Genomic DNA, 16,829 nt, shown 5'->3' on the forward strand with positions numbered 1-16,829 from the left:
AATTTGAGAAACCCCAAGGAAGTAAAATATTAGAGCCAAAAGCATTTTTTAATAAAATGGAAGGATCACACATTTGTAAATTAAATGGTTCTATGCACTCTGCACATAATTTCTGAAGGATAAAAAGATTCATACATTTATACATCCTGGGATTTTTTAAATTTCAAAGAGAAATAGTCATCAAACTATTAAATACTAAAGAGCACATATTGAAAGTTTACTGTCAGGATGTTTCCTAAGTGCTCTACCTGTCTTATCTTCCTTCATTTTGTATCAAGAGGGAACCATTTATTGTCTCCAACTACAGGTGAAGAAATTAATGTTCAGAGATCTTGCAAAATCCACATAGCTTCTTAGTGGTAGAATAAAGATTCAAAACCTATTTTCTCAAACTCTAAACTTGAGCTCCTGTCTTTGTCTGTATCAAATGGACCTCTCCCTTCCATTTTCTCCATGAACTCATTTGCGTCTCTCCCCACAAATGGGAACTCTTCCATGAGGCAGGAACAGTTGATGTTTCCCATACTAGCAGTAAGACATTCATTCATTTACTGAGGGTGGACTATGTACGTATCTGCAGATAGACATTATTTGCTCAAAGGAACTTGGATACAAGAAATGTATATGAATCAGATTTTCTCAATTTTAGCAACCTCAAACTATAGATGGAAAAAATATTTAAATACGGCAGCAAAGCAGCAAGAATGAAAACTATAAAATACTTCAGAATAAGTACAAGTAAAGCATAACACCTATAGAAAGAAAGCTAAAAAAGAAATTTATGAAGAAAATTCACAAGATATAAAAATGCAAAAATATGCCATGTTCCAGGCTGAGAAAATTTATTATCACGAAAATTCTTACCCTCTCTAAATCAGAATATAAATATAAGGGGCTGGGTTGTGTCTCAGTGGTAAGGCACTTTCCTAGCATGTGTGAGACACTGAGTTCGATTCTCAGCACCACATATAAATAAATAAAGGTTCACTGACAACTAAAACAATATTAAAAAATATAAATATAATGCAGTTCCAATTAAATTATTAATAAGTCTCAACTTTAAAGTCTCAATTCCAATGTCTTCTAGAGAAGTCTTTCCTGACCTTTTTCATTTAAAGAAGTCTACCTCACCAGGCATGATGGTGCACACTGTAATCCCAGCAACTTGGAAGGCTGAGGCAGGAAGATCCCAAATTCAAGGTCAGCCTCAGCAATTTTGCAAGATTCTGAGCAAATTAGTGAGATCCCACCTCTGGGTTCAATCCTCAGCACCAAAAAACTAACTAAATAAGTAACATAAGAAAGCCACCCTCACCTACGAGTTATTCTCCATCATATTGTGTGCTTATTAATTTCGTGGCACTCTCTACTTGCTAAGGTTATCTTGTTGATGTTTATTTTCTCCACTGCCTTCATCCTGCCCTCTGGAAATAAGCTCCCTTTCTGGCTTGCTCACTCACCACTGTATCTGCATTTCCTCAAACTAGTCAAGACAGACTAGAAACTGAGGCTACTGTGATAGGAGATACTTACATAGAGACTGTGACCTGGGTCAGTGAAAGACTGCAGCAGAATCCCCCTGTGCTTGTTTAAAATACAGATTCCTGAACACCACCCAGATCAGTTGAATTATAACCTCTAAAAAATTTCGTGAAATCTGCATTTTTTAAACAATATTTCTGGGTAATTTTTATCCACCCTAAAGCTGAATTGCTAGAGAAGAAGGCTTCCCTGCATGGTACTCATGCAAGGAACAGTATCAGTTCTGAGAATGACTCAGCCGTGGGTCTGGTCTAAAATTAAAGACAACTTCCACAAATTTCTCCAGACCCTGACTCCCAGGAGGCATCATCTCTACCTGGAGAAATGGAGACTGAAAGTCCCCTTCTCTGATCATTGTTCTTAGGTGCTATCACTGTCTTGTATTTTCTCTTTGGAACTTTACTCTGGTTCCCATAAACAGGGCATGTCAAAGTGAACCATTAAATTATTGAGGGGAGACACCATAACTACGACCCACCAAATTCACAATCTGAATTCAGAGAACCATCAGAGTCTCTGGAACCAGCCACAGAGCCCCTGCAGATGTGCAGAGAGGCACCACTGGATCAGGACCAGCAATGAAACCAAAGGAAAGCAAAGTTAGACCCACAAGACCACCTTCCCTAGTCCACGGATCTGCTAAAGTTCCTTTCTTTTGCCTATTGAACAGTTATATCCTATGCTACTTCAGCCAAAGTTCCCATGGTGAGGGAAAATTCTGAGAAAATATTCCAATATTAATATCACTAAGAATATTAATTTAATAATTATGTTAAAAGCCCTTCACACACAGAAGGAAATTTTCTTTCTAAAAAGAGCCCTTCCTAGGGCTCCCTTTATTTCTCTGTTCCTCAGGCTGTAGATGAAGGGGTTCAGCATGGGAGTGACCACCGTGTACATCAGAGCCATGACAGTGTCTTTCACAGTAGATTTATTAGCTGATGGACATAAGTACAGACCAATGACTGTCCCATAGAACAGTGACACCACAGAGAGGTGGGAGCCACAGGTGGAGAAGGTCTTACGGATACCTCGAGCAGAAGGGACCTTGAGAATGGAGGACACTATCTTTGCATAGGACACAAGAATGAGTAGGAAGGGGATGACAACAACAATTCCTCCTATAATAAATAGCACCCACTCATTTACTTGAGTGTCAGAGCAGGCCAGCTTTAGCAGGGCGGATATTTCACAGAAAAAGTGCGGGATCACATTGTCTGCACAGAAGGACAATCTGTTAACTAGCAGGGTGTGCAACAAGGAATAGAACGTGGTCTGCACCCAGAACAGCACCATCAGGGAGAGACAGAGCTTGGGGCTCATGATGGTGGTGTAGTGCAGGGGGAAGCAGATGGCCACATAGCGGTCATAGGCCATGGCCATGAGGATGAAGTTCCCAAGGTCTCCAAAAAATAGGACGAAGTATATTTGTGTCAGGCAGCCTGCATAGGGGATGGAAGGGACTTCATTCTGCATGTTCTGTAGCAATTTGGGCATGGTGACAGAGGAAAAGCAGAGGTCAGAGAGGGACAAGTTGCTGAGAAACAAATACATGGGAGTGTGCAGATGGGAGTCCAGGCAAATGAGGGTGATGATGAGGAGGTTCCCCAGGACGGTGGTAAGATACATGGCCAGGAACAGGGCATAGAAGAGGTTCTGGTGCTCTGGCTGGATGGGCAGGCCCAGGAGGAGGAACTCTGAGATGAGAGTTTGGTTTTTCCCCATTATTATCTCTCTCCAATACCTTTAAGAGAAATAAAAAGTCCCTTTAAAAACCCAAGTGAAAATGATCATGTTTTTCTCATACACATTGTTTACGTGTTCTACAATAGTTGATCCCACCACCATCACAATAAGTATAATCTTCAAGTGTCTTTAATCTCTATGATCATTTATTACTTTTTCTCATCTTCTTTTCAACATGTTTCAGTAGCCCATTCTTTCCTAAATACTTATCTGTTTGCTTCTGTCACAAAAGGAGTGTTGGATTTTCTCTTCCCTTCCTGACTGGTCATTCTTAGCAACTGTAATTGGTTTCTGCTTTATAATATCTTACAGGATGATGTTCCTCAAATATTTTTGTAAATCCCATTCTTTTATAATTCTATATAGAACCACAAGAAAAATCTCACCATATGCCAAATACTTAGATTAATATTTAAACTCGGGCAGAGACGTCTCTCTCACCCACAGAACTCTGCATGCCACTGCTTGACGGTCCTCTTCTCTTGGATGTATCACAGGTGTCTTCAGCTCAAAGGTTCCTAATGAAATTCAGCATGGTGTGTTGCATCCATACTACTCTCCTCCTCTTCTGCTGTATCACATTTCAATAAAGGAATGCAAGATCCAATTGACAATGTATGAACTTTTTTTCTTCCATTCTTCTCTGGCACCATCAAATCCAGTCATATCTATCACATTCCATATATTCTACATTTCATTCCTCTGCTACTTCATCCACTCCTCATCACAAAAACCACATTCCTAGTAGTCCAGGTGAGACTCAAGTTAGTCCCCTGTTTCAGGGGACTAACTTCACACCTTAAATACCTTCTCATTCAATATGATTCATTCACATTGTGTCATTCTGAGATGGAAATCAGGTCATCTCTCCTGATTCATGCTTCAGGATATTCTCATTGCTCTTAAGATAAAGGTAAAGTTTCTTTGAAGGGCACAAATGGTGCTTCGTTACCTGAGCTGTGTCTCCCTCCATGGTCTCATCTTGCGCCCAAGTGACACAAGCCTTCCCTTCTCCAGTGCTGCTGGACTGTAAATCTAAATTTATTGCCTCTAAAATTTCATACTTGGTGTTCCTCCAATCTATCACTTTCTCCCCTCTGCTTCCTCTTTCAGTTGTCTTATTTTGATTTATCATTCAGGGATGTTTATGACACTTGCGAAACTAAACCTCCCTGTGTCCCCACCCTCGTTGAGTTCGGTTGCTGTCTGCACTGCCTCCTGTTCTCATCCCATAGCAGTGAATGTCCTGATCACAGGTAGATGGCTGACTTCCCAGGCCATGTCTGCCTCTTGCCTGCAGCAGGGCAGCCCCTGGCAGGGTGACTGATGTGGCCAATGCTTCATCCATATTTGTTGGCTGTCCTTCAGGATGAGAAAAATTCCTTCAACTTCAAAGGCAGAAAACTCCCATTAGGTAAAATAATCACAGTTCTTAAATCCTCCCAGAATACAAACTTACTAGATTTCACCATTTAGCACTAAATTTTGACACTCTATCACCAACTTCACACATGTAGTTTTGTATTTATAAAAAAAAAAAAAAATTAGGGTATGTCGGAAGCACTGTACTTTTCAGTCACACCAATGACTTAAAACATCTTTAGGCATTGATCCACACAAATTCATTGATATGATGAGCATTTTATAAAGTGTGGGAAAGCAGAAGAAATTTGCATTTTTTTAAGTTCTCACTTGAGTTCCTCCTCAGATGTCAATATCACATGTGATGATTAGTTTCATGTGTCAACATGGGTAGGTTCTGTTATCAGACTGTTGTAAAATACCAGTTCTGAATGTTGGTATGAAGGTATTTTATAATATATAGAAGTTTAAATTAGTGGACTTTGAGTGAAGTAGATTGCCCCCCCAAATGTGATGAGCCTTGCTACTGCCAGTAGAAGGTCATAAGAGAAAAGACTTCACTCTTCTGAAGAGAAAGAATTCTGCCTCCAAAATGCTGTGATCTCAATGCTGTACCATCTATTCTTCCAGGGACTCCAGTAGGCAGGACTGCCCTGCAGATTTCTGAATTAAGAATCCTCAGTACTATGTGGGCTATACCGTTAAAATCAATCTCTCTCTCTCTCTCTCTCTCTCTCTCTCTCTCTCTCTCACACACACACACACACACACACACACACACACACACACACACTGCTTTCTTTGGGTAACCTTGGTTGATAAAGCTCAGTATGGTTGAGCAGGGTTGCACATCTCTGCAATTCCCGTGGCTTGGGAGGCTGAGTCAGAAGGATCATGGTTTCAAAACCATCCTCTGCAACTTGGCAAGGCTCTAAGCAACCCAGAGAGACCCTGTCTCTACTAAAACATAAAAAAAAATGGTCTGGAGATGTGGTTCAATGGTTGAGCTCCTCTGGGTTCAGTCCCCAGTACCAAACAAACAAACAAAAACCCAGTCTGTCTCCAGGTCATCAAAAATGCAGAGGAGGAACATTAAGAGATGTGGGAAACTCATTCACTAAATGATATAAATGAGTCCTACTGCTGGGAAGTCCACCCCACTGCTGATGTTTAACAGAACTGCATTAACAGTTTGTACCTTTGGACAACATGTGTTGGCATCATAAAGGGAAGAAACATGAGGAGAAAATCATGTACCTCTTTTCTCAGACTTTTGCTTACATTTTGAGTTTGCAGGACTATCTTTGTGTCAAGAAGCTGTGCAGGGATCACAAAACCAGAGATAGCACATGCAGACATTTTATCCACTGAGCTTCCTCTTCTTCAGCCATTAAATCCAATATCCTCACTCTGGGATGCACACAAGAATCATGTAGGGCAGTGTTTCTAAACTCAACACACATGCAAATTACCTGCCGTTAAGATATTCGTTCTGGTGCTGTAGCTCCGACCATACACTTTAAATGAATACCCAAGTAGTGGTGTCAATTCTGTGATCACTGGGCAGCACTTGAGTAGCAAATATACACACTGCCGTTTAACTCAGATTACTGAGCACCTTCAGATAACTTAACTGGAATCTCTGTGAAGTGACTTGTGCAAAGCTTTTTAAAGCTCCTTAGGTGAATGTAAAATAAAGAAAGGTTAAGAACTGTTACTGCACTGAACCCTGTCTTACAGGCCTGGTATGTCAAAATGCTGTGACCTTTGAGGATTCACTGCACAGTAAGTAACATTAATGAGCAGTGTTATTAATAAAAAGTGTTATAAGTGATGAACTTTAGTCAATATATTTCTATTCTGTGGCAAAGTCTTGGAAGGCAGCTAGATGGAAAAGAGGGAAGTTGTCACACCTGAAAACTTACCTGGCAGAACATCATACAACCTGGCATATTGACATCTTACCCAGGGTGTCTGAGGGTAACTCTGGGCCCTGACCCAAGATCTTGCTCCCCTTTATTCATTACAAGCATATTAAGTAACGTCCTCTGTAGTCATCACGTGTCTCTGCCATCCCTTCTCATGTCTCACCTTCTAGCCATCCCCGGCCCTGAGAGGCTCTGCATCTCAGGGGAGTCCAGATTCGGGCCTAACTCATTAGGCACAAAGTAATTATCCAGGACCTCTTCAAGGCAAATTATCAGAGTCCTGGATGGTGACTGATTAAAGTCACTGATCATACCCTACTGTACTTTGGGGAAAGGTGGGGATGGAGAGCTCAGGGATGAATGAACAGTCATTGCCCATTTAGGCAATGGACAGAAATCCTGTGCTGTTGGAGCCTACATTGGGGACTTTTGGAAAAATAGTTGGATAATCCATAAAAATAAATCAAGTATTAGACTGAGAATGATTTGAAAAATCTTAGGAGCATAGCAGTTTATACAAGTGGCATCTGATTGCCCTTTTTTGCATTGCTGTGGAATAAGTAAACCTCACATAATGAAATTTACTTGGTAAGGTTCAAGTGAACCTTCAAGTGAGCATTATATTATGGAGCTAATGCTACATAACAAAGTCTAGGTCATTAACCTCACTTTATCTTACCCTGTAGGCACTTTATCATGATACAGTGTGACAGGTAGAAGAAGAATGAATATAGTATAGTAAGATTTTAGGGGGAGGGACTGAGGTTGTGTCTCAGTGATGGGGCGCTCGCCTTAGTACATGTGAGGCACACATAAAAAGATAGATAAAATAAAGGTATTTTGTCCATATACAACTAAAAACTAAAGATATTAGCAAGAGAGATCACTAAGACAATTTATTATAGTATATGCTTTAAGTGTTCTAACTTATGATTAGATATTGTTGTTGATCTTTTCCTGTGCCAATTTACCATGTTTTAATGTTGGCTGTCTGTCAAGGGCTCATACATAAAGGCCTAGACTAAGTATTGCAGTATAGGAGTTGCTATGGTTAAGTGGCAGAAAATTGTAGAAAGTCCTTAGGTCATTGTGGATGATTTGAAAAGGATCATGGAATCTCTATTCTAGTTGCCATTCCAGTTGTCCTCTGCCATCCCTATCCCACACCATGAGGTGATCATGCCAGGGCTGACCTGGCCAAGGCTGCACTAGGCCATTTGCCATTCTAACTCCGCAAACTGTGAATAAATGAACCTGTTTATAAGTTGACTGTGCTAGATATTTCATTGTACTGGTGGAAACTGGTACAGTAGTCTCTTTAATATTTGGTGCTGGAAAAACTGGATTTCCACTTTCACATTCTGTACAACAGTTCATAGAAAATGGATGGTAGATTTTAATGTTTGTCTGAGTGCTGAGGAGATTCCCCATGACATTCTGCTCTGTGGATCCAGAGATGTCTCAAAGCAAAAGCCAAGGTGAGATGGAGCAGGATGAATGTGCAGTGCTTTCACATGGTAAAGATCATTGCAACACTGACTGAAATAAGTGGCTGAGAAAACTTAGGACGGTGCATTAGAAGTGTATAGTTCTGAAGGGACATGCTCTTCTGCCAAGGGATATAACCATCCTTCGTTTGACCATTTTATGATTCATGTGTTAGCTAGTGTGCAAACAGCAGAGTTGCTACTGTGCATGGGGTAGTTGACATTGATCACCAAGGGGAAACTTTGTTACTCCACACAACTGGAATAGAGAAGGTGGCATCTGAGATCCTGGGAATAGTTTGTGTGGCACTTTATATTTCCAAGTCCTTTAACAGACTTTATTAAAATATAGAACCAATAAAAGTGACACCCATCAGGATGCGGTCCCTAGGAAGGAAATTTGCAATGTGTCACTATGTAAGATCCTGAAGCTGATGATGGTGAAGAGGGATGAATGGTGAGAAGGTGAATTTTATACACCAAACCTGGCTTCCCGATCAAATGTGGGGAAAGAATATTCTTGGCACTAGGAAGAGACATGACATAGAGGAAGGGATGATTATTTTCCTGGGTGCTCAAGAATTTCCACAGAAAATGAGCTAAATGTGGTGCAGAAGTCAATTAGTTTTTCAAAAAGCTATCAATAATATCTAATCATTACATGAAGAAGAATTGGACATGGTCTGGGGAGTTAATTTTTTTCTTATTCTTCTGATTTCTTTATATCTGCATATGTTTTAATCATAGAAGGCTAATCCTTGTTAAATGCATTTCTTCCTCTCCTAGTGACCATGAGCAGCAAGACGGGGAGAAATAACAGGTTCTGCCATCCTTGCAATGTTTCTGAAACATGAGTTTCATGGCAGTACTCTACTCAAAGACCACTGATGGATCACTGTTATCCACAGGATAAAGCCTAAACTCTTAAACTCCTAAGATAGGTTGGGACATTCACAATGTGGTCCCTGATTACTTCATGGTTTCTGCAGCCATCCACCTTCACCTCCTGAAATGTAGGCTGCAGCCACACCGGTCTCCTGCCCCTTCCCCAACAGGCAATGAGAAAACACCTGTCCTGAGCTGCTTAGCATCTTCACCTTCCCCAAAGGATGGTCTGGTGTGAACAGAGGCTGTCATGAGTCACCACTACAGGACTCTGGGAGAATTAGTCTCTGAGAGGTCCTGGCTAATTATTTTGTCTGTAATGAGTTCCTCCAGCCTTGGTATTCCTCTGGGATGCAGAGCTCCTCAGACTTCTCTGAGCAGAAGGGGAAGAATGAGAAGGGATGGTGCAGTTAGGTGAAGACTATGGAGACTGTTACTTCCTGTGTCTCTAATGAATAAGGGGAAAAGGATCTTGGGTCAGGGCCCTGGAGTCACCCTCAGCCACCCTGGATGAGTTGGTAGCAGAGTGAATGAGCTCTTGTCTGTCTTTCAAATGTGATTGTCTTTAATTCCCAGATTGTATGATGTTCAGCAGAATAATTGTTTAGATTGTTAAGTTTCTTCTTTTCCATCTTTCTGCCTCCCAAGACTTTCTCACATGGTTTTAATACTTTGATTAATGTTTGTTTAACATTTTTATGTTTTGTTGATAATAATATTCATTGCTATAACTTATTGTGCAATGTGCTTGCAATGATTGCATCATTTGCCCTTAAAAATAGTCTTGTGAATACGAGTTCAGTGCTATAATAATTCTTGAGCATTCTTTACTTTACATTCCCCTATAGAGCTCTAAAAAACTTGGCATTAGGAAGGCATGGACATGGGCCTCCTATCATGGATTATGATTAAATTTATCTGAAAGGGCTCGATAACCTGCCTTTAATGACAATGTATGTGTTTACTACTGAAGTGCATTTCAGTGACAGCAGTACTGATATCATCTTAGTGTCCATTTAAAATGTAGAAGTTGAGTTACAGAATCAGATTAGGTTTTTAACAGAATCCCTAAGTGACTTGCATGCATGTTAAATTTTAGAAACACTGCCCTAGCTGATTCTTATCTTATGTTCGGGTCAGGTTGAAAACTATGGATTTTAAGCTGTAGAAGTTCACTGGGTCATCAGTGATGACATCAGCAGGTGATGTCTGTGGTTTGTTGTCCCTGTATATATTCCTAACACATGAGATCATTCTACTCACACCCCAGTGAATGAAAAATTCTGATGCATGGTCTACATATTTCTTCTCAATATAATGCCAACACCTAATATTTAGGGGCACATATTGCTAATGCGGCAGGCAGTGTTAAACACCATCAGCAGGGTGAAATTACCAGCAGTTATACTCATTCATTTCATTTTAGCAAAATGAGCTTCCCACATGTGTTAAAGTTCTTCTTTTGCTTTCTTTTACAGCTTTGTGACATACTGGGGTTTATTAGGTCTGAGTATAAGAATTAATATGATACATATATCTATGATTTTGTGTGTGAATTTAAGAACATAATCCATATAATTTGAATATTTCGAAATTCACAGTATGCAGTGAAAAACAGAAGATTGCAGACCAGGGAAGAGTGAATGTTATACTTTTGTTTATCGTGGAAGGTTTTAATTTCATCTTCCATCCTGAAGCTTAATTTCACTGGATACACGATTTTTAGTTGGAACCCATTTTCTTCCAGCGTTTGAAATATGTTGTTCCAGGATCTTCTAGCTTTCAGAGTCTGTGTTGAAAGATCAGCTGTTATCCTGATTGATTTACCCCTAAATGTAATCTGCTTCCTTTCTCTTGTAGCTTTTAAAATTCTCTCCTTATTCTGTATGTTGGGCATCTTCATTATAATGTGTCTAGGTGTGGATCTCTTACGATTTTGCACATTCGGCATCCTATAGGCTTCTAGGATTTCGGATTCTGTTTCATTCTTCAAGTCTGGGAAGTTTTCTCGTATTATTTCATTGAACAGATTGCTCATTTCTTTGGTTTTCTATACCTTCCTGTATCCCAATAACTCTTAAGTTTGGTCTCTTTATGTTATCCCATATTTCTTCGATGTTCTGCTCATGGTTTCTTAACAGTCTCGCTGAGCTGTCTATGTTCTTTTCAAGTTGAAATACTTTGTCTTCATTGTCTGATGTTCTATCTTCTAAGTGTTCTACTCTGCTGATAGTACTTTAAGTTTTTAATTTGGTTTATTGCTTCCTGCATTTCTAGGATTTCTGTTTGTTTGTTTTTTATAACCTCTATCTCCCTGTATAGTTGATTTTTTGCTTCTTGGATTTGTTTATGTAATTCATTGTCAAAGTGATATTTCATTGTCTGATTTTGCTGTCTAATGTCTTCCTTGAGACTCCAGATCATCTGAAGCATGTATATCCTGAATTCTTTATCTGACATTCCATCTGCTTCAGATATTACCTCTTCTGAAGTTGAGTTGAACTGCATTGCTTGTGGTCCTTTCTTTCCTTGTCTTTTCATACTGCTCACCTTTCTTTCTGCTTGGTGAAACTGTTGTGTTATTGATTTTCCCCCTATATATTTATATTGCTCTTGTATAGTTGCAAAGTCTTCCTTTTGTGGAGAAAGACAATGTTAACAGTTCTCAATATCAATAGAACATCATCTAAGCACACAATTTCCTTATTACTACATTTATAGCTAGACTCTATGTCTCCAAATGTTGGTTTCAATTATCGTTTACAAATATAGTCATTAGTTTCATGAAAGGCATACCATTTCTGGTAGCTTGAAGAAAACTGAATTTCAGGTGTAGGATGTTATGTTTAGGGGGAAAGGAGTGAGGGTATGGGGTTAATCTAACTTAGTAACTTTGGAAAGCTCTAACCAACAGATGGGTAATTTATGGAAGAATGTATAGATTCAAATTCCTATCTGTATTACCCTACTTATAAATAGTAAAATTTAGGGGGTTCCAAGTGGGATAGAGGGAGTAAGAAGGAGAATAACAAATAACAAGGAGAGAAAGAGAAAAAAGAGAGTGGGAAAAAGAAAATAAGAGAAAAAAAAAGAACTAAAAAGCAGGGAGGGAGGAGGGGCATATGTAATTCCTCTATATTATATTATTCTGGTGATTCAGTTGTTAAAGACCTTTTTCATACACAATTCTTGGTTTCACATATGTTGAGGTTGCGAGGATCAGAGGGGGAAGGGTAGAGGAGACTGGATGAATGGATGAAAAGAGAGAGAGAAGAGAAAAAAAGAAAGAAAAAAAATGTCTCTCAGAACTCTGTTTTCTTTTCTTCCAGTTGGTGGCATTATCTATTCCTAGCTTGAGTCTCTGAGTTCAGGGTGGTGGTGGTAGTCAGTGTGAGAGGACTTGAGCTTCCACCTGTGGCCTCTCTCCTCTTATTCTCTGAGATGAAAACCAGGTGCCTGATCAGCTGCAGAACTGAGCTGGTGGTTGGTGGGTTTTAAGGGTTGGTGGGATTTTCCAAGATGAGTTCCATCAATTTTTCTCATAAGGTGTTTGATGAGGTGGGGGGTGTGGGGAAACCTTATGTTTGTCCAGAGCTCGGTCAGGTGACTGCACGGGCAGGTGGCTGGGCCCCTCCTCCAGCTGCGATGGTCTGTCTACCGCGCAGGCGGTCGGCTGTGCCCCGAATGTTATACTTTTGAATCCAGAGCACTCTGGAGGCAGAATTCTTCCTTAGGGGAGAAAAATCTTTTGGGGGCAGAATTCTTGATAAGGAGAGTAAAGTCTTTTGTTCCTCTAAGTTTTTCAACTGATGATACAAGGGTCATCATATAGAGGATAATCTGCTTTGGTTAAAGTCTACTGATTTAAATGTTAATCATATAACAGAATATCTTCATGGCAATGAAAAAGTGATATTTGATGAAAACTTGGCCTCAGGACCGAGCAAAGCTGACACATAAAATCAGTCATCATATATGGCTAATTCCTCTAAGGAAGAACTCAAAGGAGAGCTTTAAAAAATATGTTTCTTTCCTCTCCTTTAATAATAATTTACATAATGCTCTCAGATTTATTTTACCAACATCAATTTGATGGCATCTTCTGTATTAAAGTGGAAGAATGTTTCATTCACATCAGTATTGCTGAAAAGGACAGGGCCTCTGATGGACCCTAATATTTTCCATGAATAGAAAGCTACATCAGAGAAGTTGGTAATGCAGTGACAAAATGTAGTGCTAGGTGGTGAAGTCTAGAGAGTTTGTATTCTGGGTGGATGAAAGTAGCAATTATTCTACTTAAGGAGAGTTGACTTCCTTAAAGTTGAAGAGACATGTCTCATTCTGAAGGACAGGCAACAAATATAGATGAAGCATTGGCCACATCAAACACCATGCCAGGGGCTGCCCTGCTGCAGGTTGTGAGGCAGACATGGCCTTTTCTGTGTAGAGTTCACAACCTGGTGGGAAGTCAGCTATCAACCTGTGATCCAGACGCAAGTGATATGACAAGAGAAGAGGATATTGTGGAAAGTGCTGCAGGACTCCCCTAGCATGTGGTCACAAGGGAGTTTTAGCTTAGCAAGTGTCATGTAATATGCCTGAAAGTAAGTGTGGGTAAGCCAGGTGAAGACAGAACAGAGGGACAAATTGATTAGCAGGAGAAACAGTGTGTATGAGATGCTATTAATTCCATAATTGCTGCAGAGTAGAGTGCAATTATCACTGTGTGGACAGGTGAGACAGTGGAGGTAGATGCAGGTAAGGTAATAAAGCAACATTTGTGCCTTCAAAAGGAACATTATCTTAAGAGCAATGCCAATCCTTTGAAGCACTAATCAGGACAAAGTTGATCAATTTCTACTTAGAATACTACTGTGTAATTGAAAAAGCATATTGAAGGGGAAGGGTACTGAGGCATAGAAACAGGGACATGACTTGAGAGACTGCTTAAATAGTCCAGGTGAGATAAGATGACATCATGGACAAGGAATGTGGCCTTGTGATCAGGAGTGAAATATATGTGATGTGGTATGTTGGAGTTAGTGGTAAGAGAAAAGAATGAATGGAAACAGCTCACAGACTTCAGATCTGATGCTGCATTCCTTTTCTGAAATATGAGAGAGTAGATAAATAGGAGGGTGGTACAGAGGCAGTGCAATCTGATGAGAGTCATTAGGGACATCTTCAGCTTAAGGTGCCTATGACACACTGAAGGGAAGATAATGGTTATGGGACACAGAGATTTATTGATTACTTACTGATTTTTATTTTATTTTGTAATTTATTTTTTGGACCACTGGGGATCAAACCCAGAGTCTTGAGCATACTAGAGAAGCACTGTATCACCATGCTACATCCCCAGACCCTACGTCTGAGTTTAAAATGGTAATCTAAGACACTGGAGTAGATGAGTTTTTCTTGGGGGTGTATATATATTTATAATAATAGCATATTAAAATCCTTGAGGAACATCAACATATAAGACACAGATGGAACAGGAGTCAGTTATGTTTCCCTGGGATTAGGAGTCAGGCAGGTATAAAAAATAACAAAGCATTTTGTCTCAGAAGCCAATAGATAAGAATGTTTAGGAAAGGATAAAATATTCAAACATGTTCCCTAGAAGTTAAGAAAAAGACATCAATGATGATGTGGAGAATAGACATTCGGGCATTAAAGATTCCAATTATTATAAAGGAAATGAGGTTAATTATTATAGAATGAGTATCAGATAATGTATGATAATAGAACAATGTTCATTTCTTTGGATCATTGAGGGATTTTTAATTGTTTTCTCTGAAAGATACTGGAGATAGAGGATGATAGGAAGGAACCAAACTCTCATCTCAGAGTTTCTCCTTGTGGGCCTGCCCATCCAGCCAGGGCACCAGAACCTGTTCTATGCCCTATTCCTTTCCATGTATCTTACCATCATCCTGGGGAACCGCATCATCATCATTCCCATTTGCTGGATTCTCATCTCCACATACCCATGTATTTGTTTCTCAGCAACTTGTCTTTCTCTGATCTCTGCTTTTCCTATGTGACCATTCCTAAACTATTGCAGAACATGCAGAGTCAAGTTCCATTCATTCCCTTTGCAGCCTTCCTGATTCAAATGTACCTTTTCCTGATTTTTGGAAATCTCGAGAGCTTTCTCCTTGTTCTCCTTTCCTGTGTGGAGTTCATAGCCTATGACAGCTGTGCAGCCATCTGCTTCTTGAACTACACTTCTGTCCTGAGCCCTGAACTCTGTCTCTCCCTGGTGGTGCTGTCCTGGGTGCTGACCATGCTCCATTCCATGTTGCACACTCTGCTCACGGCCAGACTGTCTTTCTGTTCAGACAACCTGATCTTACACTTTTTTTCTGTGACATATCTGCTCTGCTGAAGCTTGCCTGCTCTGACACTCATGTTAATGAGTTAATGATATTTATCATGGGAGGACTCCCATTCCTTCTGATCACCATGTTCTATGCACAAATTTCCCCCTCCATATCAAGGTTCCTTCTTCTTGTGGTATCCACAAGGCCTTCTTCACCTGGGGCTCCCACCTGTCTGTGGTGTCACTGTTCTATGGGGACAGTACTGGTCTCTACTTATGTTCATCATCTAACAATTCTAATGTGAAAGATTCTATTATGGTTCTGATGTACACAATGGTGACTCCCATGCCAAATCCCTTCATCTGCAGCCTGAGGAACAGAGAGGTGAAGGGAGTTCTGAGAAGAATGTTGTGTAAGAAGACAATTCTATTCTCTGTATCATGGTAAACCTAGTGATACATATTATAATTTTATCCAATATAAATATTGAGTTTGATATTTGATTATTATTGCAGATATTTCTTTCCATGTTTCTGTTCAAAAAGAATAATTTCCGATAAACAAAAACTGAAATGGAGAGTGTAGTTGATGTAAAAGATAATCTCAATGACCTGATGGGAAGGTGTCCTGTTTGTTAATTCTAGCTAACCCTGAAGGCATAATTTAAATCATTTAATTGAAGTTTCTGTCTGAAGCTCTTAAATCACTAATTTATCATGTGTTCCTCTTGAAAACCATAACTTGGCTTTAAATGATAGTCTCTTCTCCCAGGTCAATGCTAAGATTCAAACAACTCAGGTCAGCAGTCACTCTTGTAATTTTAATTTTTCATTTCTAAGTAGAAATCTCTATCTGAGCAAGTGTTTATATCATTCTCAATTATTTTACTTCTCTTTTCTTCTCGTGTCTGCATTTTCCTTCCTTTTTACTTGATGTGTATTTAAATGCACATTATGTTTACCTTCTTATGGCAGTTTAATTTGTATTTGTTGGAAACTAAGTCCTCCTGGGGCTCTAAATGTTGTTGCCTCAAGCATGGTTGAGGAGGCCAGAATCTGCTTTTCAACCTCCCTCTTTAAGGATCACCTTTCTTTCCTTGGTTCTTTAAGTATTTCATAAACTTTACTTCCATGATCTTATTTAACTCCTGTGATGATTCCATGAAGGACAGGAAAAAATTATGATGTCAGAGCTTGAATGGATGAGATGGACATCATTACCTAGGTACATGTATGACTGCATATATGGTGTGATGCTTCATTGTGTGCAACCAGAGAAATAAAAACTTGTGCTCCATTTGTGTACAATGAATCCCAATGCATTCTGCTGTCATATATACCTAATTAGAATAAATAAATAAGTATTTTAAAAGATTGAACAATGTGGAATTTGAACATGCCAGTGTTCCACTATGTGTCAGTACTGAACCTATTTAAAAAACCACAGATTATTTGATTGTGGGGGTTCTTCTCACCTCCCCCCACCTCAGAAATAGAACGTGCAGCCGTACATTTTTTTTCTGTACCAGGGATCGAACCCAGGACCACTTAACC

General features: G+C 39.6%; 1 protein-coding gene and 1 pseudogene across 1 annotated transcript; one reads left to right on the forward strand and one right to left on the reverse strand.

The window, feature by feature from the left end:
• Positions 1 to 2,325: 2,325 nt before the first annotated feature.
• On the reverse strand, positions 2,326 to 3,267 carry LOC143386984 (olfactory receptor 1E5-like). Its single transcript, XM_076841714.2, has one exon. The coding sequence runs from the start codon at positions 3,265 to 3,267 to the stop codon at positions 2,326 to 2,328; it is 942 nt and encodes a 313-aa protein (XP_076697829.2).
• Positions 3,268 to 14,769: 11,502 nt separating this feature from the next.
• LOC143386988 (olfactory receptor 1468-like) lies at positions 14,770 to 15,723 on the forward strand (annotated as a pseudogene).
• The last annotated feature ends 1,106 nt before the right edge of the window (positions 15,724 to 16,829 follow it).

This window comes from Callospermophilus lateralis, unplaced genomic scaffold (genome assembly GCF_048772815.1).
Source record: "Callospermophilus lateralis isolate mCalLat2 unplaced genomic scaffold, mCalLat2.hap1 Scaffold_2319, whole genome shotgun sequence".
Taxonomy (NCBI): Eukaryota; Metazoa; Chordata; class Mammalia; order Rodentia; family Sciuridae; genus Callospermophilus; species Callospermophilus lateralis.